The sequence below is a fragment of the Scomber japonicus genome, chromosome 12 (assembly GCF_027409825.1).
Source record: "Scomber japonicus isolate fScoJap1 chromosome 12, fScoJap1.pri, whole genome shotgun sequence".
Taxonomy (NCBI): Eukaryota; Metazoa; Chordata; class Actinopteri; order Scombriformes; family Scombridae; genus Scomber; species Scomber japonicus.
The window spans coordinates 16,115,432-16,143,273 of NC_070589.1; the positions used below are offsets into that span (position 1 = coordinate 16,115,432).

The following is a 27,842-nucleotide window of genomic DNA, read 5'->3' on the forward strand; positions in this document are numbered from 1 at the left end:
AATCTTGGATGTTGTCACCTTATTTAGAAAATAAAAAAACAAATTAACAAAAAACACCTTGATTTATTGTTTACACACTACATAAAAGGAAGTACAAGGTTTTCATTGGAAAAAAAAAACATCCCACAGTCCTCATTACACAGAAAAAATAAATAAATCAAGCATTTTTTTGTGGTCAAATATTTATTGATGTATAAAATAAATAGATAAAATATTGTAAATATACTTACAGTTTTAATTTAAAAAATCAATATTACAATCAGCAGCAAAAGCTGGATCAGGAAAACTATTCCAGTTCTCTATATGGTTTCTGTGAGGTAAACAACTCAACGTTGTGGTCACTTTGGTGGCAAAGCTGGATCCCTGTGTACTATTACTATGATTTTGATGCTTCAAATCTTCCCAAATGTGAGAGAATAAATACAATAGATTAAATGAACATGCAAAAAAACTGCTGCTACATTATTATACTTTTGCATTGAGTTGCAATCACAAATGTGTCAACCAGCACATTTGACCAACCTAACAGCTTGGCAATTATATTCATTATACATGATAGCAAGGCACCTTACACATGAAAAAAAGGGGTTATTTTTCTCCAAAAGACTTACACTAGACAGAGCCCTGTTTAATTATTGCCATGGACTAAAACAAGCTTCCATTTTCTCATTTTGCACTTTGTGTCCTCTAAGAATCGCTGCAGACTAAAAGCTGGACAGACAGTTAGGTTCCTCCTAGTTTTCATTCAGTCTTTAATCATCATGGAGGTACTTCTGAAGCTCTGTTTCTAGGGCCACCATTGACAACCGCTCATCCTCGTCTTCCTCCTCTTCATCAGGAAGAGTTTCATCACCGTGATCAGGAAACAAGCCTTGCCCGATGCACGCTTTGGGACTGAACTGTTGCTGTGGAGAGCCTGTTTAATAAGAAAAGGTTCTGAGTTTCATTCATTTGGACTGCTGTGAATACAGATTATGCTGCAGATTTTAAAAATGGTTAAACTGCTGCTACAGTTTTGATGTTGCTAAATTAATGCCACCAGTAGCTGTCATGGAGAGCCTCACACTGAATTACTTTAGATGAGTTAAGCAGCTTGTTAAAGCTTGATTGTAAACTTTGGGATGGATTTACAATCTTTGGATGTCAACAAATTAATTGCAAATTAAATGAATAAATGAAATGCACAAAGAAACAAATATTTCATTGCACGGGTCAGAGGTGAAAATTACACTGAAGTGGAAAACAAACCTGGCTATTTTTGGTCTAACCTTAGTGTTAAAGTGTACTCACAATAATTCTGATTATCTAGGACCACCTCTGTCCAGGTGTACTCTGATAGCGAAATCTGCTGACTGATCCACGACTGCAGCAGCAGCTGGTCTAGTGTCATCCTCTGGGTGGGATCAAGGTGCAGGAGCCCACGTAGCACACCATGCAGCTCTGAGTTTGTAGACAGAGAGAGATTTCAGCACTGAGTTGTAAAAGAAAACAGAAATGGTGCTTTTTCTGTGGCAGCCAATGATAAGGTGAAATAGAAACTATTTCCAGCCAGTAGCACAGCAGTATACCTGGAGAGAGGGGAAATGGGGGCTTGAGTTTGGCTTGCAGGATCTCTTCCACACCACAGAAGGGGTTCTCACTGAACAGCAGAGTGTAGAGCAAAACCCCCAGAGACCACATCTCCAGCTCTGGACCTTCATATCTACAGAAAGAAGGCAAAGATTAATTGCACCAAATTATCAAAACAAGCTCCTATCTGGCAAAAAGCAAACATGGCAAAACTGGATGCTCTGTGAATAGTTTCATGACTGGTGTTTTTTGAGGCTAAATACAATTTAAACGTATATCATAAAGATTAACAGGTCAACTGCAGGTTTAATGCTCTGAGTGAGCTGTTAAAATACAGGGCTATTCCCTCTTTAACCTCCATTGTCAATAAAACAGGGCTGTTTCTAAAAATAAAGGAGCAAACATCACTTGTGATTCTCTGGTATTGTGTACATACGGATTTCCTTGAAGCACCTCTGGGGAGCAGTACTCCAGAGTTCCACAGAAATTGTAAAAGAGCTTCCCTGGAGCCATCATGGTAGCAGAGCCAAAGTCTATCAGTCGGATGTGGAAACACTTGTCAATGATTATGTTCTCATCTTTTATGTCCCTGTGAAGGATGTTTTTATTCCTCAGATAGAAGACAGCTGCCACCAGCTGGGAAAGAGAGAGAACCAGCAGTTTAACAAGTAACAAATTACCTCTCATATTACAGTGTCCATTCCCCTGTCAGATGCCATTTCCAACTATCCCTTCACATACCTGTCTAAAGATGTAGCTGGCCAGCGGCTCATCCAGCCTTGGCTGCATGTCTATGAATTCAAAAAGGTCCAAACCATCTCCATGTCTCTCCATCACCATCTGGAAGTAATACCCATTCTCAAACACCTCCAACACCTAGTGACACACACACACACACACATACAGATATATCGCTGTAGAACAAAGGCATCTAACATCATTAACGCCAGTTCCTAAAACCTTTAAAATTAAGTGTTTTGACAAATATTAAGTGTTTTAATGTGAAGTTACCTTGACAATGTTGTGGTGCTGCACTCGTGTCAGTATGGCAATTTCCTGGCTAACTCTTCCCAACATGGGGTCATCTACCCAGCAGTCACTCACAATCCTGGCCTTGCTAATGAATTTCACCACCACCTGTAAATTTCAACAATTTGGTCATATCATCACAATCTTACCAGAATAATTTCAAATACCTAAAAATTGATAAACACTGTTTATACAGAAATGGTATGTTTCTGCATTGAAGTAAGTGTTTTCTTACTTCTTGTCCATCACTGTGTCTTACTGCCTTCCAGACAAAACCAAAGGCTCCTTTACCAACAGCCTTAAGTGGCTGGTACTCTTCTTCAAACTGCCCATCACAGGCTCGAGAGTGATCCAAGTCCATGGTGGAGCGCAATACCTCTCCATGGTTGGCCTCTCCAATCCTCTGAAGAAGGGATCAATGGATAAACGAGGCATATAAATACACACTTCATATGTAGATAGACGGCTGTGAACAACTACAAAGAATTCAATTGTAAAATAAAATTGTGAAAGCAGGAGATTAGGAGAACAACCATTTTATGTTTAGATAAAGAGATATAATGTGCTATACTGACTTTTCACTATAAAGCTTTACTGCCACTACCACTACTGACCTCTCCTAGACTTACTCCTGATCCGTTGTGCAGTGATGCATCTGTTTGCAACAGTGTCCTCTGCTGACCAGGCCTGCTTATCCACACACAGAACATAGAGTGTCCATCAGGAAGATCAGTCCTGCAAACATCACACTGCACATCTGAAAAGATAAAAAAGAGGATTCTCAATAGTGTTGCTTTATGTAACAGTCCAATTTTGTTGTCCTATTGTACTTGGTATGATTGTGCAATGACAATAAAGATTTATCTTAACAATATTTGTTGATTTTATCAGGAAATTAGAATAACAGCGAACACTGCTAGTACCAACCTACTCTCGTGCCATCTCTGTGGTATCCACTTCCTTCATATCGCCCCTCGAGTATCTGTGTAGAGTCTGAGGACAGTGTGTGTCCATTTACCTTCTGTTTCTTTGGAGTAGATGTAGCAGGAATGTCTATCAGTGACTGAATGGCACCGTTAATTTGCACAGAGAATTCCTGGCTCTTTTCTTTATCAGCCTCTACATTAGCATCGGCAGTCTCAACGGGCTCAGTTTCCTGATCAGAACCTACTACACATGGGGAGGGTGTACGCAGGAGCTCAGCTGTATCGCAGGAGGTCATGGAGTGTTGGTTATCATCATTGTAACTTCTGCCACTGAGGATTTCCGTACTACCACTCAGATCTAGGTCGGCCAGGGCTCGGGTCACTAGATCACCATTGCTGTTGAGGTCCAGGAAACAGCTGGCTGAGTCGACTATGTGTGCTGAAGGAGAATCATCTGCCTGGAATGGACCAGAACCACCATGGCCGGCAAAATTTTCACAGAATCCAGAGGAAGACCTGAGAAATGGAGTTTCAATTGATTATGGCACTAGACTAGCATATCTTTTCAGACATAAATATATCCAGATCAAATTATTTTAAGATATTGAGGTAGGTAAATATGGAGATTACTGAAGAGTGTTCCCTGTTGTCTGCCTGATGTCAAACTGGAATGTCCTTGAAGTTTGAAGCTTTGAAGCTCATCTAAGGGTTATTTGTTTTTAAATGATGTAATTGAAAAGTTTCTGCAGCATTTAAAGTTACATTTTAGACTCATTAATATTACACAGAATCTAATTTAATACCTGTTGTACCAGCCAAAATACATTAGCTAATTTAACAATTAGACATCTGATTATTCAATAAAAATAATTTAAAATTAACTTCTCATGGTATGCAAGCAGCAGGTAATGTGGTGTTTTGTTGCATTTATATAATAATTATAAATCGATGCAGACTCCTTACTCCTTCTTTATGATAGGGATTCTATAACTAATATTACTGCCTATCATAAACAAGAAAAATGTCTATGACTTTTGTAAATTAAACTTAAAGTGTAATTGCACCCATAACTTAATTTCACCCACTGTATAATTGTGAAAAAAGCTAAAGTGGATAAGAAGCTGAGAGGGGGCAGGGAGGGGCTGAGGAGAGGAGAGGGGAGCGTGGCTGTGTGAGGCAGTCGGGCAGGATCTGCTCAGTGACATGTAACAATAATAATGAAAAGAAGACAAACAGTTCAACGACAGTTAAACAAGCCAGAAGTCAGAGCTGGCAGCCACAAAAACAACACAAAGCATTCCTGAACCTTTCCGACCACAACTATGCAGCTCTGCTCTGAGGATTCAGCTGACAGACAGGAGAGGTTGTTCTAGTGGAGCTCCGGTTACGGTGCGATTTATTGCTTTATAACACGATTAACCAGCTTATAACCACAGGAACAGACAGCCAGCGCATAGAAAAGCTGCATGGCAAGATGCAAGGAGGATTTCTGTTTTTGTGGCTGCCAGCAGCTCCTCCTATGGACAGACCCCCTCCAGCAGGCCAGTGCCGCTGTAGCTACCGACCGATGAGTATAAAAATGAAAATGAGCACAGGGCTGACAGAGATGGGTGTTATCATTTAACCATTATATAAATGTCATGATGTAGAGAACACCCAAACGGTCGACTCTAAGTCAGCGTTGGCACCGCCTTCTCAGGGCTGATTTTAAACAGCAGATGACAGGTTGAACCAACCTGAGACCATGAAATGCTGATTTTTATAAATTTAGTGTCACTGTTAATATTAACCATCAGAATTTGTCGTATAATTTAGTTAGTGCAGTACCTCTTTAAGACCAATTACAGACTTTAATTCTTCCTTCTATACACACATACATATATATACACATTAATAAATATACGTGTGTGTATTTGTGTGTATAGTTCATTTAAGTCCCTGTCCTCAGTGAAACTTCAACCCACATGAGGTGAGCCTAAACTGTAAGGTAAAAGAAAGAATAAAACAGATAAAAAAAATACTTGAAAACTACACAAAACTATTAATTTCTCCTTACCCTTTAACTTACAGTAACAGATGAGTTAACTTGACAAAAATGTATAAGATGATGAAAAGGTCAATAAAATATTGTCTTACTGCTAAATGTGGGGTGAAGAAATGTGACAATGGCAACCTCTCCTCTCACCTGCTCTCCAGTGAGATGACCTCAAAGCTGGAATCTGGGAGGACAGAGGCATATGAACGGTGGTCTTTGCCTACATCAGGGGAGGTGCCAGCCACCTTGACGACTGCATATCCGTTCTGAGTGGGAGCGTCTGAAGAGGGAAAATAACACCCTGTTGAGAATGCTCAATAAAGTTTCAAAGACTGCTCATATACTTACAACACACAGTAATCTTTACACATTATTGATCAGTTTCTGAGTTGCAGTGAATAACTACAGACAAACTAATGTAAAGAAAACATAGATATCACCTTATACCTGATATAACATCAATAAGATTTTTTTTCTGAACCTCGCTGCCAAGCTGCTGTTCCCGGAAATGCTGTGGTGGTTCAGTGTAAGTAAGACAGCAGGTGTCTCCGTCTGAAGGGTCCACCAAGGTAAATGTCTTTAGGAGTGCCTCGGTGGTATCTGCACTGTCCAAGTGGGCACTGCAGGGGGCTACCTGGGCTGCTTCCTCCATCAGTTCTGTAGTGTCATCAGCTCTGTAGAAACAAATGCTGGGTTTAAGATAATTATTCTCAAACAACATTTCTGTAAAAATTAAAACAAATAATGGAAATCTATTTGCCTAATAAGAAATTAATCTTTCACTTATGTGCTTCAGGTGGTTTGAGTTTGAAGCATGACTTTGTTTGTAAAGGTCTGTCTGGCACAGTGATAATATAAAACATTGTGTCCACGAAAAAAATAATTCTATATTTCTAGATGTCCAGAGGATTCAGGCTTACGTATTACTAGATAATGACCACCTGTGAAAAACCTCAGCAGTCTCAAAAGTGTACTAAATGTTTGCTATATTGCTATACAACCAGGTAACTTAAATAAGTAATATTTAATAATGTCTTGCTGCTCATTATTATTGCATTACAAGATTTCCAACTGATTCTTTTGGTTAAATTTGATGTGACCAAATCACTGAGGATTTATTTTGCCTTGCAGGGTGAGTAAATGTATATCAACAGCCAAATAATCAATTGTTCACATTCAATTATGATTAGCAGTCAAGGTCAGATATGTCTTTGACTTTTTTCCCTGAATGGGGTAGAGGTAACTGGAGTCAGAGGTTTGATATCGTGTTGGAAGTAGGACAAAGGGCCTCAGTGTCGTCTAAGCAATGTTTTGTCATAGACCAGTAGACTAAATTCTGTATATTGTACAGTAGATGTGTTGAATCTGCCCATATTTGGGCATGGCTCAACCTGTGGCATTATCTGTGTGGTTTAAAGTCTATCCCAGGAGGACAGAAACTTCAGAATTGAAGGGAGCATCAGAACATAATGTGTACTGATCATTCATTCACTTCTCCTTGGCCAAGTAAATAAACCTTCCAATCCTGGACTCCTGTCTACTCTCTCCATTGATGTATGGGCTGCATAAAGAAAATTCTCTAACAATAGCTGTCTGAGGAACATTGTAATGATTAATGTCACTGCAAGAACTACATTATTAAAAACAGTGAAACACTAGAGGACTATTAGTTTGTCTTGGTAGTAAATTAACTGACATAAACAACACAACAGCAATGCAGTGGTAATATTTCTTTAGACATAAAGTTTCCCTTAAGCCCTCTGTGTGTCGCATTTATCTCCTTCACCAAACCTGAAAATTGGACAATTCATTATCCTCTGTAAATCAATCTTTTTTGACCAAACATGTGCTGACATTATTTGTCCAACAGGTCAACAATCACCTCCCTATAACACAATCAGGATAATTTGATCTTGACTATGTAATAAATGACTAATAAACCAATTTGATCTTGAATTCCAACATCTAAACAATTATGGTCCTGACTAAAATTTTAGAAAATTCCAGTGCAGACTGAAAGACAGAAATAAGCAGTCGAAACACCTTATTTGAAAAGGGAAAGATTTGATTTAAAGACTTAATTAGTGTCTCAGTTGGCTTATTGACACAGAGAGTGCACCAGGCTTGGCCATAAAGCTGCTGTATTCCCACATTAATACATGCAGTCTGTTGCCTTGGTCTACTGGCATATAACATTTGTCTGCAATATTGAAAACGTTCATCATCTTTTTGGAATATGAAGTCTTTGAGCTCTTGAGCATATAGAAAAACAAGCACACATGGACTTACACAACCACACGTGTGGAGGTGACAGCTGGAGGAGAAAGAGTAGACAGAGCGCTACCCTGATTCTCTAGTCCGATGCTGGTTCCGGTGAAGATCCTGCCTCTTCCTGTTGGGGTTCTTCCCAGGATGGCCTGTTGCACCATGACCATGTCTCCAGCCACCAGTGAGGAAGGGTCTAAGTTGATGAGATAAAGAAAGGGATGAATAAATCACACATGGTGCAGACAACTAGTATTGCATGACACGTCAAAATAAGAACACAAATGGGGAAAAAACTAAAATAAAAAATGTCTGTTAGACAGACACATGACTAGTCATTTGTGAAACACAGCTATGTATGGCACATCACAAATATGTCCAAACACTTACCAGACTTCCTGGATATTTTGGACAAAGCTGTACTTTTACTAGCCTCTACTTGAGAATCAGGGAAGGGGCTGGCCTTTCTGTCTGAGTCTGACATCCATCCATAGAAACCAGGCATCAGGAAAGTGACACACTGTTGATGACAAAGCAGCAGAGAGAAATTAGGGTTGGGCATTAATTCAAAACGGCCTTGTTCAGCTGGTCGTGTTGTCTAACCTTTCCAAGCAGCTCGTCCTTGCTGTAGCCAAACAGACTGAGAGCCATTTGGTTGTGGATGCTGTCAATTGAGCCATCAGGTCGAAGCAGGAGGAGACCGCCCAAAGGAGCAAAAAACCAAACTGTTCCAGAGTACTCCAGTGCAGGGCTGGGCAAGAGGACACTGCTGTCCATCTTGATGCCTGTGAGAGACACACATTGATAATAAACAAAGGGTACTGTAATCTGTAAAACTACTTCTTCTACTCAACACTTGATTGGACAAATAATGTCTTGTGTTTCCCCCATATAGATTTTTCTGCACACTGAATAGGTTAATCAAGCAAATTTTCAACTTAATTTGAGGATACTATTGGCTATTGGCTACATAAGCATGTAAACATTGGCCCGATAAAGCCCCCCATGAAAAAAAAAAAATAAATAAGAAACTGTCACCTTCTATTGTATACAGTCCAGGCAGTAAGTATTTAGACAGTTACACGTGTTTTTGTTCTTTTGGCTCTGTGCCTCACAGCACATTCAATGTGAAATGAAAAAATGGATACTACATTAAAGTGCCATGTCTCAGTTTTAATTATGGCACTATGTGATAAAAGGGCTACATCTCCCACACAGCTCTTTCAATATTGATGTAAAACTAAACCTTAAATTAAGGCTTGGCACTTTAATGTAGTATCCATTATTATTTAAAACGGTGAAAAAACTGCTCAAATACATACTGCCTCGGCTGTCTATCTTTCGACACAGCTTCTAGGTTTTTAGCATATATTATCATGGTTGGGGACCATTTCTTGGGAAACCAAATAACTTTGATAACTTACATTCAACTTTTAGCAATCCTTGTCAGTTACTTCAGTTTTGATTCATTTTCCATCAGGGTTTTACCTTATTTTGCCTACCCTTTGTATAGTTTTCCTATTAAAATGCATGGGGAGTATAACATACACAGTAAATTATGTACCAGTTTTTCCAGAATAATTTTGAGTGTCTTTTTAATCTCTTTGTGACCTAGCTTTAGGTGCCAGCCTAGTCTTAAAAACATCAAACTAAACACATTACCAGAGGATGCCTCTTTTCCACAAGGCTGCTGACATTGTGAGTCTTCAGGCTTGCAAACAGGGGAGTTAAGAGGAGAGCATGGCTGCTTGTCCTGTGCATCCGTTTCTTGGAGACTCTCTGTTGAGCAGGTGTATCCAGTCCCATTGTTTTGCTGTTGGGTTCTTCCACACATGACCGCTCCCTGAAGTTTAATACAGAGCGGGACAGATGCACCCTCTATGCTTTTACCGTACACTCTCTGAACCCTCAGCATCTGAGAAGAGATAAGAAAAGTCAGATATGACATACTTAAAGAAATATTTGAGCTTAAAAATGTTGGGATATGATTTATTTTCTGTATGCTACTTAAGCACACTGGAAACTTGAAAGCAGAGCTTATGAAAGGGAGCTTTCCTCAGCTGAGTGAGACAGTTTTTGTTGTAAAGTGTGCTTACTTTGGGCAATGCATGACTGTGTAGGGGGATTTGTAAAGTAGGGATTAGCTCCTTAACAGACACCCCCTTTAACTCATCAGGATGGTGGTATCCATGGAGATGAGCGAACGCAAGGTCACAAGTTAGGATACTGCCCTAGAGATAACATCAAAAATGTGCAACAAAAGCAATAGGTTAACAATTATTGTATTTGACCTACTAGTACATAATTGGAGTGATCAGAGTAATTACTTTAAAAAACAAGAAAGTACTTGACAGAAACATCACACGTGTATATAGTATAGTATAATGCACTTACATCTTGTGAGAAGGACAGAAAAGCAGAAACCCTTTCCACATTCTCAATCATAACAAGCCAGCGTTCTCCGTTTTCTGACAGTCTGTGGGTACACACTGAAACTGGCACCTCTCCAGACAATGTCACAACGTCCACCTTGAGGAATAGTAGCATATTAAAGACACAAAACACACTAATACTCTTAAAAAATATAAAAGCAAAAACTAGTGGTGTAGGGACACTTGATTGAACAGTGGTTAAGATAAACATATTCAGACTCTGCAATGCAAAAATCCACATAATTTCCAGTTTTCATACCACTTTTCCAGACACAGCTGCAACAGATCCATCCACTAACAGAAAGTCTTCATCCAATGCTTCTTCCAAGACCTGAGTGGTTTTCTTCAAGACACATGACAGCTTTTTTCCTGTCAACTTATTAGCAGTGCACTCAAACAGTTTGCAGGCCTGTTCATTAGCTGACAAAATCTGAAAAACAAACATAATTTTCAGGGTACAGTCATGATACAGCACTGTCTGACTAATGTAGCTCAGGCCACACTGGTCATGTCAAGAGACTGCACATACATTACCTCTCTGGTTCTGTCCTCTATGGTAAGAATTGCTTTGTTTGGGTTGAGGACAGACGGAGGTACCGGCAGCCCAAAATCTCCAGAGATAAGCTGACTGAACAGGCTTTCCTCTGTCTCTGATACTGTGGACGGGTGTGGCAGGGTGTTAACGGATATGCGGGAGCAAGGATGCAAGCTTGAGATTTCATGGTTTCTGGCTGCGACAGAACTGCATATATTCAAACGTTCACCTGTAAAGAACAATTGATGATGCATATTATTAGAATATAATCTTTTCCACCTTAATAATTAAAATAATATTTTTTATTATTGATTAAGATAAACAAGAAAAACAGCAAATGTTGTCATCTGAAGAAGTCGGGCCCAGAAGATTTCAGCTCTGCTTACAATGACAACCTAAAGAGTAACTTGTCTTGCATGGACAGTGATCTAATGTGGCACCTTATACTCACTTGTCAAGGAACCAGAATAATAACGACGTTGCAGTGCCAAAAGGCTCTTCTTTTGCAGAAGTCTCTGAGCACATGGGTAGGATTTATTCAGGTCGAAGTCATCGTCCAGGAGATCAGAGGAGAGATCGGGTACCACACAAATAGTTGCTCCTTTACCCCTGACGCTTGCTATAAAACGAGCCTCAGTCGACAGCGACATTGCTTTAGGTTGTCCAGCTGGGGTTGGCCATAAATGACCCATGAAGAGATAATTAATGGATTACAGCATTATGATAGTGTACGATGATAGTCAGCTTATTGAGGTAGTTTTGAGAGTAACAATTTATAGATAATATTTGATTTGCTAAGTTAGAAATGTTTGGATCGACGTAATAAGAAACAAAAGAAACTGTACTCACTTCAAGTCGGAAGCAAAGAAGATAATGGCCACAGTTAGTTGACAACAGTTGACAAGGTAACGTTACCTCCCCCTATGTTATCCTGCTAGCTAATGTTAGCTCTCTGCTACTGCTAACATAAACAACACTAGTCGAGCTGCTGATTGGTTTTGAAATAGCAGACTGTCGCCGCAATTTGAACGACTTTATTCCGTTGACGGTCTCCACACCATGAGCAAGTTTACCCTTTCTTGAAAGAACACTTTATTGCTCTTATTTCACTTCATCGTGTAGCATTGTTTTGTAAACGGCGGGCTTCGAGCGTCAGCTGAGCAGATGACTTGAGGAAGTCCCTTGCAGCCAATCAAATGTCACGTTTCCAAACAGGAAAATTCCATTGGATAATACACCGGAAACACCCGCCTTTGCTTCCATGGAAACAGTGCCCCAAAAGCAACAATTTGCAATAAAGTAAACAACAATTTAGGAAAAATGTCTCAGTTGCGTGTAAATCATGTGCGTGTATCATTCGTTCATTTGATAATCATTTGATAATCCAAAATAAAAAAATAAAAAATGACTTGTTATTTCATGATTTGTTTATGACTGTGATACAAAAAAAGGAACTTAAGCTTTGAGTTTGAAAGTTTTGATTTTAGGGTCAGGTCAAAAAAAGAAAATTAACAAAACGGCCCCAGGGCCGAATTTGTTTCGATATTTAATTTTTCCAATTTCCGTGGCCCGGAAGTTATTTATTGATTTCTTCTTCGGATGTGTGATGGGCTGAGAGATCGGAGACCAGACCAAAAGACCAATATCAATATTTAATGTTTTTTAGGCAAGAAAGCAACTTTGTAGATTTCAAATATGTGGTCAGTTTATCAAAAATAACTCCTGTTTGCAAATCTGTTGCAACGTTTTCTTATATAGCTACAGTCTATGTTTCAGACCGACATGTGAAACCGTCCGTTCGGTCATCTCACCTGATAGCAACCTCTGCTCTGATCTCGAGATGACGAACCGGTCATCTGAGAGAGAAGCTGATCCAATGAACCGATCTGGGCAACTCTTTGGTGATTTACTGCTAATTCTAATGTGTAGCATTTTAATATATGACATTATTCCCTTGGTCTCACAGAACAGTGCTGCCCAGACTATTAGCTGCTTTACATATTTAGCATTTTGTATTCTTTTATCAACCGTCCTCCCTCTGTCGGCTGTAATTTTTGGGACTCATTATATACAATAATCACCACATTTCAACAAATATGAATGTATTAACACGACCGCCCTGTAGAAATCTATTTGACAAAGCGCAGTTAGGGTGGAGATGGTAAAGTGTCCAGATAGTTGGCGCTGTGCTCAGAATCTCTCTCTCTCTCTCTCTCTCTCTCTCAAAGGCTTGAATGATATCGAATTGATATTAAATGATGTAATGGATGTTATCTTCAGTCAGACTCTGGGCTACTTAAATATAAAAATGTCCTGACAGCTCTGATGGAGCTCAGGGTTCATCTATAAGTTCTGCTTTATTAGAAACAATCCCACGTACAAACCTGAGTCTATGTGTAACAGCTGATCCGTGTAGATGTGCAGCAGAAGACAGAATATTAATCACCATCATATCCTGATCGATCAGGTGTTAATGAGAGTGTGAGTCTGTGCATGCTCCACTGTGCGCACCTGAATGTGTCATGCAGTTCCTTTTTTGTATCACATTCACAAACAAATAGGCTAATGAAATAACAAGCCATTTTTTGATTCTTTGATTTTGGATTCTCAAATGAATATCAAATGAACAAATGATACAAGGACCCGTGTAGCTTTTGGTCATAGTATTTTCTTTTTAGGAATGCCATCCATCCCCATCCATCTTCTTGCCGCTTTATCTGGGGTCGGGTTGTGGGGGCAGCAGCCTAAGCAGGGAAACCCAGACTTTCTTCTCCCCAGCCACTTCGTCCAGCTCTTTCCGGGGGATCCCGAGGAGTTCCCAGGCCAGCCGAGAGACAGAGTATCTCCAGCATGTCCTGGGTCTCCCGCGGGGTCTCCTACCGGTGGGACGTGCCCTGAACAAATCACCAGGGAGGTGTCTGGGAGGCATCCTGACTAGATGCCCAAGCCACCTCATCTGGCTCCTCTCAACGCGGAGGAGTAGCGGGTCTACTCCGAGCTCCTCCTATCCCGGATGACCGAGCTTTTCACCCTATCTCTAATGGAGAGCCCAGCCACCCTACGGAGGAAACTCATTTCGGCCGCTTGTACCTGCGATCTTGTTCTTTCGGTCACTACCCAAAGCTCATGACCATAGGAGAGGGTAGGAACGAAGATCGACTGGTAAATCGTGAGCTTCGCCTTTCGGCTCAGCTCTCTCTTCACCACGACGGATCTGTGCAGAGCCCGCATTACCAATTACCGATCCGCCTGTCGATCTCCCGCTCCATCCTTCCCTCACTCGTGAACAAGGTACCCCGAGGTACTTGAACTTCTCCACTTGGGGCAGGATCTCATCCCCGACCCGGAGAGTGCATTCCACCCTTTTCTGGCTGAGGACCATGGACTCGGATTTGGAGGTGCTGATTCTCATCCCGGCCGCTTCATACTCGGCGAACCGATTCAGTGAGAGTTGGAGGTCACGGTCTGATGAAGCCAACAGGACCACATCATCTGCAAAAAGCAATGACCCAATCCTGAGGTCACCAAACCAGACCCCCTCAACGCTCTGACTGCGCCTAGAAATCCTGTCCAAAAAGATTATGAACAGAATCGGTGACAGAGGGCAGCCCTGGCGGAGTCCAACCCTCACTGGAAACAAGTCCAACTTACTACCGGATATGCTTTTTAGGAATGAGTACTGAAAAACAAAAAACATAAAAAACAAGGAAAAATAAAAACAACTCACATTTCAATTTCATCTTTTGTATTTTAAAACAAAAATCAAATAACCACTCATTTTTTGTTTTTAAATAGGCTACTCAATTTCTGAAAAGAAAACTGAATAACCAAAAGATACCTTCTCAACAGCATATGTACTTTTCACAAGTCTAATAAATAATTCACGCATTATTTTATTATCAAACAGGGAAACACAGAGGAAACCCAATAATCAGCAAACAAACAGCAATAACTACTTCAGAAAGTTTCAAGTCACAGGCTTTGACTGGGGTTAACAGTCTGCTAAAAAAAAGTCTACTTTAGCAAGGCTATTTCATTTAATCTATTTTACTCGGCTAAAAAAAAAAAAAGCTTTCATAAAACTATTAAAAAATACTATAGATCTTAAAAACATATCACATGAGAATTATAAGCTCTTTATTTGTATGTACAAACCTGAAGAACAACACCAAAATACATGTCTGAACAGACAGGACATAACAATCCTATTATGTAAAACTGGCATCTGAGAGGAGTTGAGTAAGATTTTAGTGTGTTCATGGTGTAATGACTCCAGGGGTCCATATGGTGTTATTCATTACTGAGTCTCTTCGTTAGCTACATGGCTTTGTTTGTTAAATCCATAAGCTCCCCTCAGGGAGATCATCTCCCCCTTTTAACTCAACAAATGTTTTAGCCACAACATGGATGCAAATTAAATGAATCAGACATTATCACCACTGACAGGAAGTCTGGCAGAGTTTAAATTATACAGAAGTTAAGGGGCACAATAGGAAAGTACACTACCGTACTTTTGCATCATAAGTACAGAGGAAAAAAGAAACATGAGGAGATGAAAAGTGTTTTTTTTTTACAGAACAGCTTATCAAGGAACATATATAACAGTCAGTACAGATGTTTTTGAAACATATTTTAGTTGAACTTAGCTCTCTTGGTATTTGCAACAACATAGTGTGCAGAATTTCATTTCATTCAGTACTAAAACAATTCATCACGTTGACAGATCAGCTCCAGCTGCAATGGGAAGTATTAGCATAGCATCCAGTCTGCTGAGACCAGGCCCAATTACACAAGTCATCACTGATTTTTTTCAACACATCACAACCATCTAGTAAATTATATTTCTCGAACATCAGGTACAATTTGATACACCTCATCTTTTTGTTGTATATTACTGTGCTGCCATGAGCTTATATGATGCTTTTTTGGGACAATAAGTGCCTTTAAACTTAATATACTGACACCTATATTCACAGAAAATCATTCTTGTTATAATTAGTAACCGGCCCATGCTTAAACTAAGATTTATTCTCCAACAATCTAATATTTTGCTTCTTGGAATAAATAGCTCAGCAGTTTCTGCACAATTTGTTGGAGCAGAAAATAACTTCACACAATAAATCATCTCATTGGATCTTCTAGCTGTTGTTCAGACTGAGCATGCATGCTTTGTCAAGTAGCTAACTTTCACGACAATGAGTACTGGTTGATCTTCATACACACAAGGAGCCAAGCAGAGCACTTTACACAGTCACACACACACAGTCATACGCGCACACGAGCAAAGTTGGGCACGGACTTATTGTGCTATGGCTGTGAGAGTTAGCTTTGATAAGCTTTTGGAGCATAGTTTGCTAAAAGGGGGTCCATCCTAATGGTGGTAGTCCTTTTTATTGTGTGGACGATTGCCCAGTAAATGATCCACTTCTGTGGCAATGCCTGCTGTCATCTTTGGAATTACCTGTGGTTCACAAAACATAAATAGAACACAATCAAATACTGGCAAAGCTGTCCTGTAAGACCAACTAATTGAAAATTCAGTATTACTAATTCTCAGAAAATGATCTTTGCACCTGAATGGCTCCCAGGTTCTCTGTTAACTGGGTTGGATTCGAGGATCCCAACAGTACTGAGCTGACTCCTTCATTCCTCAGGCACCAGGCTAAAGATTACAGACAAAATATAGGTTTTTGACAGTTGGCATTAAGGTATAAAGGTATTAGAAAACACATAGAGAAAAAATTAAATTAGAAAGTGTTGCTTTGTTGTTTTGTTTCTTTGTTCTCTTTAAAAGGAATGAAAAGTTGAGGGTCTGTTCATATTGTCCCTTACCTATGGCTAGCTGTGGTAAAGTACAGCTGAGCTTCTCTGCGATATGAGCCAGTTCTTTAAGCTTGGCTTGCTGTTTTCTTCCATCTTCACTCATTATTTTCTCCCTCAGCCACTGGTACGGCTAGAGCAGCAGCAAATGTGAATTGAAAATGTTAGAATTTCCCCCAGCAAAATTAGGCAGAAAAAACATGATTATCTTATATGGTTGTAGTGTAAGTGAAACATTAAATTCAATCTGTACCTTCATTGCGGCCCTGGAAGATTCTGGGACTCCATTCTCATATTTTCCAGTGATGATTCCACAAGCCAAAGGGGACCAAGAGACCACACCTACACCTGAGATGGAGCAATGATAAGGATATGATGATGTGAAGCCTTAAATCTATTCTCCAAAGTTGGATGATGTGACTTGCCTATCTTGTGGTAGAGTTCTGGTAGCTGGGTTTCCACTTTATCCCTCTGGAAGAAGTGATACTCAGCCTGCTCACACACTGGTGGAATCAGATTAAACTGTCTGGCCACCGAGTATGCTTCCTAATGTAGCATGAAGAAAGAATTACAAGAAAGAGGAGACAATGGTTACAAGATGAGGAAAATGTATACAAACACAAACCTTCATGTTAAAGGATTTCTAGCCTTGCAAAGACTGCTAGTTTGTTGCAGTGCTGACAGCTTTGTTAGTGATGACCAGAGGACTTGCCACTCTATATCACTATGTACTATAATATCTGTTTAGCCAATTAAAATTGAATGTTAAAGTCCATGTAAAGTAGGAATAAATATGTGTTCTGAGTTTGACATACCACAGAAAATTGTGTTGTTAACCATCCTGCCAAATTTGAATGATATATATATATGAAATTAGGCTTCAAAGTCAAAATCAGCCTCTTTCTCTGCTCCCAAACGCTGTGGGCATGCCTGCCGAGTTAGCTGAAACCCCGGCCACTACCAAGTGTCACCTGTCAATCAAAGTCACCACCGCTTTCTGCTGCTAACTCAGTGGCTAGCTCAGCGGCTAGCTCGGCGAACTGGCTAACTGTGGACTGTACTAGTAGTAGTAGTGTGTGCTGAATGTAGTTATACCTCTACAGCACCAGGGGCGGGTTTATGCAGCAGTGATTTTCAGACCCGCCCACTAAATCCTGAACACAGAAATCTTGAAACACAGTTTGTGAAGCCTAGCTCCACAATTCAAATCTAAATGGTTGAAATGCTTTTTACACCTTTTTAGAAATACATTTATGACCTATTTAATGTGTTTAGAAGAAAATGTCTGAATTCACTTTACACAGTCTTTAAGTTGTCTGGATGATGTTACACTGCATGTAATGTGAGGCTAAACTGTGACTGTAACCTTCAGCTGCTTTTTTCAAATATTTCTTAAATGATTGGATGATGTCTGGTAATTTAGAAAAAGACATCTATTGGTTTCCCCCCCCCCCACAATTCCTCATTATGACTGGAAAGAGTGACAATACATAATAAATATCATGGGATTTACTTATTATGTCATGTTGCTTGTTCAAAGCATACAATTATTTTTACATCACTCACCATGATCTCCATGGCAGACCACCGTGACGTCCCCCAGTACATGGCCATCCCCTGGTTGATCACATGTGTCATCGCTCTCACGATCTCTGCACAGGCAGAAATAAAAAAAATAGTTCATTATCAATAATTGAACAGTGGGTGGCGCCACTTATACATAACCTGGAAGAAAACCATTTTTAAAACTCTACTTATACTGATGTTGATTTACTGTATATCTTTTAAAATACTTTAACTTACATTATTTTCACATTTTCATATCACAGAAAAATTAGGTTCAGGTGTTATTTTTCATCAGAGAAATACAAAATACTAACAAAAAGATAACAGTAAAAAAACTGGGCCAAACCGGCACTTCCAGGACAGGCAAAAACAGAGGAAATAAGTTAAATATATCCAGCCTCTCTGTGAGGCTTCTCTCCTTTCAAAACCCATGTATAAGCAGATATTAGTTGCTGGGGTCTAACTCCTTAGTGTGGCCACATGCTACAGGGGTTAAATGAAAAGAGTCAGCCAACCATGAATGTTGCTTGTGTAGTTGAACAAATCAAAGGAAGTAAACTTTACAATGAAAGAGGCTGAAGTCATAGCAGCCTTTAGTGGTTTGTGTATTTGTAGTTGAGCACGCAGCAGAAAACCAATGATATACAAAGTAATGGATAAGAAAAAATAAAATTAATCAAAACTAGTGTGAAATTATTTCTCAAAGGAGCAAAAGGGAAAAATCCAAATGAGGTAATAAAGCTATTATATAAAATGTCTGTTGTATGCAGTGCACAAATCCTCTAATTGCTGGAACAACAGCAAGGTGATAAAGTAAACTAAGTGAATATTTGTTGTCTGTAATTGCTCTTAAAAGGCATTAATGAAGCATCTGCAAAATTAGCATAATGCGAATTGTGGATGCAAAATATGAAGCAGAATGAGTGTGATAAAAAAAAGAGTGATTTCTTTTCATCAGTAGTTCTCTCTCTGGACCAAAATGTAGCTCAGTGAGAGACAGAAAGCAAGTGTATGTGTGGGTGAAGCAGGTGGGAGGGTAGAGGAATAACAGTACATCTACCCCAAGAGGAAGGGAGGGAGTGAGGAATTTGGAAGGATGTAAAGACAGAGTGAAAAATTGTGAACGAAGTAGGAACCTTGGAGGCACGCAAAGCTCAGGAGTTGGTGAATATATGAATAATCCACCTTTTTGCCAGGAGGGGAGGATGGCAATTTGATTCACAGCAACACCCTTGCTTACCTACTGGCCAGTCTTATCATGAAGTTTATTTTCATGAGGCCACAATGAGTCATCAACTCCAACAACAGATGCCACACAAAATATCCAGTGTGCACAATCAGCACCCCACTCACACAAGCCCACTGCAACTTTTCAAGGATGCTGTGGGTGAAGTTGTGGGCACATGCACAAATGAACAGCGTGTACTGTATTATAATGCTCTTGAATTAATGATATTGTTAGAGCATAACCCAAATTATAAAATTGTTCAGAATTTTTGGAATACTTATTAGCTTTCTTGCTGACAGTGTGATGAGGCAATTGACAATCATGTCTGTACACTGACTATGAAGCTATAGGATACAACTAGCAGCTGGTTAGCTTAGCGCAAAGGAAATAGGGGTTGCACAGCTATACTGGCTCTGCCCAATGTTAACAAAATCCAACAACAGGCACTAAAACTAACTTAATAAGTTTTATAGTTGGGATCCGACAAGACCTCAGGAAGTTACAGTGCCTGGCCAAAGGACAGTGCCAGGCTTGCTATTTCCTTCTCTGTCTCTTGCCAGGAAAACATATAACCTTACTAAGACTTGTTTGGAAGTTAATAACGAATACTGAATTAAATGAATAGTTAGTTTAGAGACATATGCTCATTCACGTTCTTGCCAAGAGTTAGATAATAAAATTAATGCAGTTAGCAGCTGCTAAGTTTAACTAAGTCAGAAGGCTGTAAACAGAAGGAAACAGTTAGCCTGCCTCTGTTCAAAGATAAGATAAAATCTGCCTACCAGCATCTCTAAAGCTGACTAATTAACATGTTTAAAATACAGAAGTGTAAAAATGACACATTGTGGTTTTACAGGGTGCCAGACTATTTCTTGGCCTGGTTCTGTAACTTCCTGAACTACATCCCAGGAGATATAACATATGTTAGGGAGTTTTAGAGGTGCTGGTAGGTGGATTTTGCTACATTTAGACAGGGCCATGCTAGCTGTTTACCACTATTTCCTTTGTGCTAATATATTATTATTATTTATATTTTTCACAATGTCATAGTGAAGTTCTTACACTATATGTGCTCTGTATTTGTAGATGCATGACATATGGGTAAAATTCTGTATCTGTGTTAAGTGTATATTAGACATTTGCAAACTGCCTGGCTGCTGGCCAATATCAGCCTGTCCTTGAGCCTTCTCACATCAGCAAGACACCACTGAGTCAGGGTCATTAAGTCAACATCAGCCAGCAGGTATCACTATTTTTCACACTGTCATAGTGAAGTTGTTACACTATATGTGCTCTGTATTTGTAGATGCATGACATATGGGTAAAATTCTTTATCTGTGTTAAGTGTATATTAGACATTTGCAAACTGCCTGGCTGCTGGCCAATATCAGCCTGTCCTTGAGCCTTCTCACAGCAGCAAGATGCCACTGAGTCAGGAACAGTAAGTCAATCAGCCAGCAGGTATCGCAATCTACATCTGTAGAGTGCAGCGAGGATGTGGAAGAAGGCGTACAACACATACTGATATCTATATTACTCTGGGCAGGTGTGGAGGTCTAACTGTCTTTGTGAGTTTTTCTGTTAGTGGGAAGTGCTTCTCCTTCTGAAACCAATGTTTATTTTCCTCCTGTATACGGGGCAGTAATCAATATGTCACACCAGAGGAGACTTTCAATGGCTGCATGGCTGCCATTGAAAGTCTGAATGCTGTTTCTTGGTTCAATGGTCACAGGAAAAGAGGGTTTTGAATGTGCAGCCAAACATAAGATAAGTATTGAGGAAATGAGTGGGTGAGATCATCCTGTATGCTTAAAAGGACACTATGGTTTTCTTTATTGTTGTACATTTTAGACGAAAGAGGTGATATTCTGGCATGCAAAGGAACATCCTGACTGGATGGTGTTAGGTTGGTGTTCTGCTTTCTGTGGCAGTACCACTTTATTTACTCTTCAGTGAAAAACTTGTGCCTAGAGGGATTGTTGTTATGGTTTATTGATGCAAGTCTGCTTTTTTCCTCTGCCTCTATTGCTTCCTACTCTTTATTCACTCTTTATTCACTCAACTTTTTTTTCATATTCAGTTGATTGAATGGATCCAATTTGCTGCATATTGCTCTGTCAAATAAAAACAATGATGTTGAGTGGCTAGATAGTGACATTGTGCTGAGACTTGGACAGTTTACTCTGCAGGCTATATGGTATGCCTATTAACACAATGAATTGAGTATAGCACAGATGTTCAGGCTCTTCTTCCTACCCCTCCTTCAAGCACCATCTCATCATATTTGCAATAACGTGAGTATTTTACGAACTACATAATTTGGTGTCAAATTAGATAAAAAGCCGGCTTAAAGCCCTGCAGCTGCAACAGTAAAGAACAGCAGAGGAAATGAAAGGGGAGTCAGAGCTTGGCAAACAAGGAGGAAGGAGGATTTTGGTGAAACAAGTTGATATAAGCCAAAACACAGACCAAGTCAAGAAGCAGGGAGGAACGGATAAACAGGAGAAAAGGGAAGGGATGAGTGGATGGGTGAAGAAAGGCTGTGACAGTAACAAAAGAAGACTTTGTGGCTATGACATCACATTTTTTTCCCCCAAGGGGACATGAGTTGTCTCACACTAAGTCGGAGGCAGTTAAAGTCACGAGAACAAACACAAAATACAAATCCCACATCCGTGAACGTACACCTGCTATACTGCTTAACACTAGTAACATTCTCATTTTAATAAGACATTTGGTGCTCAAGTGCTATTTTTTGGTCATTACATTGATACTTTTAATCCTGTTTTAGTTTCAGAACAAGTGTTGTGTGTTAATCTATACCATAGACATATACATAACAAGTCTTACGTACTGCAAACGCCCACAGAGATGTAAAAATCCCTTATTACACTTACTGTATTACATGTTAGCACTGCTATTCCATCCTCAGGAGAAGCTACTGAAACATTACAGTGCTAATGCATGAGGGCACACATTTGTTTGTGTGTGTGTGTGTGTGTGTGTGTGTGGACATGTGGTTCCGGTCATTGTAAATTTGTTAAAGGTGACTGACTGTCTACACAATGATTTATGACAGTGGCCGTACTCCATTGTAATGAAGAATGAATAAAATGTGGACAGTGTTTTTCACTGATTAATTGTCCAACTGTGAAGTAGAGGTGCTGAAAGCAGAGCATACTCAGCCTATCTGTCTTTATATTTATCAGTGTCTGGTTTTAATTAGCATCTCTCTCTGTTCAGTTTCCATCAGCCCGCGAGACTCTCTATCAGTCAGTCTATCAATCAGATTAGACTCTACATCAGTTGTCAATAGTGAAGTGACTTTATGTGGAGAGTCAGTTTATAGAAGGTTTGACAGAGCGGGCTGCAGGGTCTGCCTGCCAGTCACTAGTATTACCAGTGACAGCAACGGCCTCAGGAATGATAAGTGACAGATTGGCCTCCCACAGTCTGCTGGTCCATGGGGGAGGAAGCATAGCGGGCAAAGGGGAAAGACTGGAAAATATTTTAGTGAGCCCAGTGGGACTTAATATTTTCAGCCAAATACTTCCTGGGGATAGGGGTTGAAAAAATAGAAGAGGGTGCCCAAGTATTTTTGGTGGCCACATCACATGAGAGATGTTGTTGAGGAAGAAACTGGAAATGTGTAAAAGAAATAAATGGTGACATAAGGTAGATGTGTGGGAAAGGCTGCACGGAGTTTTTAAGGAATAGAAAGCGCAGTAGGGCTTGTATCTAGTGAGACCAGCCCAAAAATACACCAGCTTCCTCCGGGGGGGCCAGATAATCCTGCTTCTGAAGAACAGGGAGGGCTGGGAGTGGGCGCAGAGAAAGAGAGGGTGACTGGTAGACAAAAATAGAGGACAAGAGATGAGGCAAGATTGTCAGATTACTTCAAATGTAGTGTATGAATGTGTGTCAAAGGAAGACACACACTCAAAGACAAACCCCTTTGGTGGAAGGCAAAGGTCGCAGGTCCACTGAGGGCAGCAGTCCCGCCACTATTTCTCACCTTCTCATGTTGCAGAACAACATGCATTGTCCCATCCTCGACCCTCCACCATCCCACCAGAGCCACTTCACTGATCACTCACCCTCCATGGGAGTGTTGCTGTCTGGCCGATTAGCAAAAACCACATCCACGTACTCAAGTTGCATCCTCTGGAGGGACCCCCTTAAACCTACAGTGACATCATATGGAAGGGTTGTGTGAGAGACATAGGCTGAATGAATCAAAGATAAAGAAAACACACTGAATTACGAGTGCTGATCATATTTGTTATAGTGCTGGAATAGACATGCATAATGTCTATGCATCAGTCAGTATTTCCAATTTCTTTTAAAGCTAGGTTAGGTCATCAATTTTAAAAGCATTTTTTTATATTATTTGTTAAAATTCTCTGTACACCGTGACAGCAATCAATAAATCAAATGCTCTAACAATAAAAAGAAAAAAAATCAAATATCTGTGAATTAATTGCAGAAGGAGAAAAGGAAAAAGTTGGAACATCAATAGAAAGCAGAATGAAAAGCAACATGCAATAATTGGACTATTGCTTGTAGTGCAGGGGAAACTGAACTGAACGCTTATCAACAATGCTGCAGTCAGATACTTTCAATGGAAGGCTCCCAGATATGAAATGTAATATCACTTGATTTTAGGTAAGAACATGGCATATTCATAACTTTTGCGGCAGACCTCGACCAGGTGTGAGATGGTCCTGTTTATGGTTTACTGTTCACTAAAATTGTTGTGCCTTGAAATGAAGTTGTGTGTGTGGAGGAGTGCAGTAGTAAACACCGTTGTGTTGTGTACCATATGTGTAAAGTGTGTACATATGCACATGCTCATCTGGTGTGAGGGGCTTAGGACAGAGGGGAGAGGGGGGAAAGCTGCAGGAGGACAGCTACATTTTCAATTTTTCTTTTCCTTTTCCACAACATTGCCTACCCCAGCTTTAACATACAAGGAATAAGAACTCAGCAGAGCCTATGAGCCTGGAGTATCATCCTCCATTCATATAAACTTGTACTAATACCAGTGGATTTAGGAGCCTTATTAAAGTATTATTCAGACATGCAGGCAAGTAAGAAATCCTGTCTCTTGACACCTTGGGAAATGGACATGTTGGCCTGAATCTGCAGGGAAGAGTGATAATCACCTTGCACATGTAAATCCCCTCACTTAGTTTTTGGTATTTATCTACCACTGCCACATAGGCAAGATATACAGAAGTAACAACGTAACACTAAAAAAGGATTCCTTGAAGCATTCCACAAAAGGTTTCATTGTGGGGCCCACAAAAATATGTGATTCAAGAGGTTTAGTTTTCTTTTTACACTTAAACCACAGCATCAGGTAAAAGGCAAAACAGGGTGAACTGGATCCTGGGGGATTTTAAAGTCAACATGATCATAAACATGGCAAAGTGACAGTTGAACTAATGTCCTCAAGGCCAGCTCTGACCTGCCACATCTTTTGATCCAGCTCATACATGAATCTGTGTTGTCATATTTAGTCAGGATTACCTAGTAGGAGTCATGGTTATGGGACTGTTTGAAATAATGGAATGCTAGATTTGTTTACAGAATAAATGCAGACTTGATCCCCTCAAATACAACCTAGTGTACCGTCAGCAAATAGAAAGTAATGCCCAGCTTCTGACAGTATAATCTAATCAGAGATAATTCACTGGATGTTTAAGAAGGATGATACTCCCAGTGTCTTATACTATATTGTGTGATGACTCTAAATATTCAGAGTTGCTAATTCGCAACCAGAGTTTGACAGGTTAATCCAAAATCTCAGAATATCTTTTCCAGTTTAGTCACTGATTTTTTTTCATGGGCTTTATGGCCAGGAATGGAAAAGCTGTTATTAAGCTGAGAGACACGGTTCAATGAGATGAAGCTGATTCTGGTAATAGAAAAGAGCAATTGTAAAAAATAGAGTTAATTATGGCTGCAGTCATGTGCTTTTCATGCTATGACACATTTCAGTACCTCAGATAAATGTAATACTTCAAACATCAGAATCTATTCTATAGTCTGTTTTGATTAAACAAATTATTTGTTCAACTTCAACTCTTTTTTCATGGCTGACCCACTAAACAAGAAGCGGCTCAAGAAGTGGCTTAAAGTAAGAATTCCAAAATGATCAACTGAAAAGGGAAATATACTTTTTTGTTTGACAAAGAGCCTATTGTTTTCATTTAAAGCTATTTTCAAAACTAGTTAGTTGTCCATTACTCAGCTTCAGTGTCATCTTTTTCAAAGCAGAAATAGCCCTTGGATTTGATTCAGAGTAAGAATTTAAAAGGTCAACATGAGAATTTAAAAGTAATTTCAGGATTAATCAGAATCAAACTTAGCTCACACCTACATCTCCTGATATGAAAGATGAGTGTTTAGGAGGGTGGGTGGGGTGGGATTTCCACCTGTGCAAGCCTTTATCCTTGTTACGCAAGTGAATGCTGTTTTGACAGTTGGTGGAGAAGCTGCACAATTCAAAGCCGAGAGGATGAGATGAAAGACGGATGATTGGAGGAAAGGTCGCACTCATTTGTTTCTTTTTCTTTCAATATTTATTCGAAATGACACACTATATACTGAGGAGGGGATAAGAGATGGCAACAAAGTATTGAGAATCCCCAATCACACACACAGAGAAGACCAGATGAAAGATGAAAGGCGAGCACAGTAGACTGTCACAAAGGAGGACAGCAGAGTAATAGAGAGACAAGGCAAAAGATGTGCTCTTGAGTGTATGTGAGTGTGTGTGGCAGATTACTGCCAGAGGCTTCATCATTGCCTGTTAATCCCAGTTGAGAGCACTTATTCCTTCTTCTGTCATCTGCACTACCATGATCTTAAAAACACCCATTACATGGATCTTAAACTGAGGCTGCACCGTCATCACAAGCAGTTTCCGCTGTGTCGTGGATTAGATGGAGTTAACAGGCTGCTAAGAGAGTCTATTTTTGGAAATGAGAAGAGATGTTGAACAACAAAGCTATTCTACTGGTGTCCGCAATGAATAATGCATTTAATTATATGTTCTACTAAAGTCTCTTTGAAATGATCCAATTATCAAGTAATTTCTTTGTCCTGTGGCTAAATGCTTGCTTGTTATTGGAAAGACATTTACTTGAACCGTCTCCTCAGAGGCCATCAGTGCTGATCTCTGACATTGATTGTTAGGTTTTGACACCACATCACTTAACTAACCAAAACGATTTACTGACTGGCCTGTGACGGTGCCTGCAACCAGTGCTAAGAAAGATGGTGTCAGAGCACACTATACTCAGCCTGTTCATTAATCTGTAGTGACATACACCATACCAGAGGTGACAGGAGCACTGTACCTTTCTCTCACTGATGCTACCTATCATCCAGATGGGTACACTGGGTTTAGTTAATTGCCACCTTTCCTACCCCCTCTATATCTTCTATTCTGTCTCTCTCTTTGTCCTTCGCCTCGAGCCCTCTCTAATAGTCTATTCCCCTAGTCTTGTTTGGGGGGGGGGGGGGGGGTTGCAGAGGCTGCCGTGAATGCTAATAACATGGGAGAGAGCTGAGTCACTGCAAGAGGTGCATTGCGCTGTGGATCGGATGGCGAGTTCGCTGGAGAGTGGGATGGATCAGGCCAAGGGTAAGTGAAAGGTATGTCATTATAAACAAGTATGAGGCCATAAGAGCAGAAGATAGGAGCATTCAAGGATACGAGTTAGTAATAGTTTCTTAGAAAGACACCTGTGAAAACATTTACAAGCAAGCAGACAAATCATCTGTTGAAGTTTGATGTACCACTGGCTAATACAACTTTCAACAAATTCAGCTGGGTGCACATGCAGAGCAATATCAAAGACAAGAGAAGAGACGTAGAGAGTAGGAAAGATGGGGGTGGAAAAGATAAAAGAAGGAGGATATAGGAGTGTAGACGGGCTCCGAGTGATGGGATGATGCGAAGGACAGAGCGGAGCAGAAGATATCAACTTGTTACCTTCAATGATGTGTTTTCTGTTGAGGCCTCTCTCTGTCTCTGCTCTGGAAAAGGAAGGAAAGATATACATGTTAAGGGTGACAATACATGCACGATCATGCATATTCATACAACTCCCATGAATGGAAACAGATTATTAAACATGTGAAACAAGAGCCTACATAAGTAACTGCCAGCAAAGGAGACATACAACAACTCATTGGTCTGTAGTGTGCCTGCTGCTACAGAACAAACTGCACAGTGTGTATGTGCAGTGGGCCAACACAAGGCTTATTGTCACTGTTCATTGACTTCACTGAACATTGCTTTAATTTGATGATTTGCAGGTGAAATATGGGCAAAAACTGGGCAAAATACTTTAAACATTTGGTTGACAAGGTTACTTGTCGTTTTAATACTTTTAAAAATGCTTATGTGGGAGAACATATGAAA

At 40.0% G+C, this 27,842-nt stretch overlaps 2 protein-coding genes across 2 annotated transcripts in view; both read right to left on the bottom strand.

The window, feature by feature from the left end:
* Positions 1-609: 609 nt before the first annotated feature.
* Positions 610-11,441, bottom strand: pask (PAS domain containing serine/threonine kinase). Its single transcript, XM_053330707.1, has 20 exons — positions 11,243-11,441; positions 10,791-11,020; positions 10,516-10,686; positions 10,219-10,353; positions 9,921-10,055; positions 9,487-9,739; positions 8,428-8,609; positions 8,215-8,344; positions 7,849-8,020; positions 6,046-6,233; positions 5,710-5,860; positions 3,526-4,040; positions 3,213-3,355; positions 2,834-3,001; positions 2,581-2,706; positions 2,311-2,445; positions 2,006-2,205; positions 1,569-1,702; positions 1,291-1,440; positions 610-916 (listed from the first exon to the last, which is right to left on the bottom strand). The coding sequence occupies exons 1-20, from the start codon at positions 11,439-11,441 to the stop codon at positions 753-755; spliced, it is 3,681 nt and encodes a 1,226-aa protein (XP_053186682.1). The 3' UTR covers positions 610-752.
* Positions 11,442-15,984: 4,543 nt separating this feature from the next.
* kcnab1b (potassium voltage-gated channel subfamily A regulatory beta subunit 1b) overlaps positions 15,985-27,842 on the bottom strand; it is a 30,187-nt gene continuing 18,329 nt past the window's right edge. The window contains exons 7-14 of the mRNA XM_053329338.1: positions 27,411-27,454; positions 23,503-23,589; positions 18,178-18,263; positions 17,037-17,157; positions 16,865-16,959; positions 16,624-16,744; positions 16,365-16,453; positions 15,985-16,252 (exon numbers count right to left, since the gene is read on the bottom strand). Coding sequence (XP_053185313.1) covers positions 16,163-16,252; positions 16,365-16,453; positions 16,624-16,744; positions 16,865-16,959; positions 17,037-17,157; positions 18,178-18,263; positions 23,503-23,589; positions 27,411-27,454 — 733 coding nt within the window. The 3' untranslated portion in view covers positions 15,985-16,162. The remainder of the gene's footprint in view (positions 16,253-16,364; positions 16,454-16,623; positions 16,745-16,864; positions 16,960-17,036; positions 17,158-18,177; positions 18,264-23,502; positions 23,590-27,410; positions 27,455-27,842) is intronic.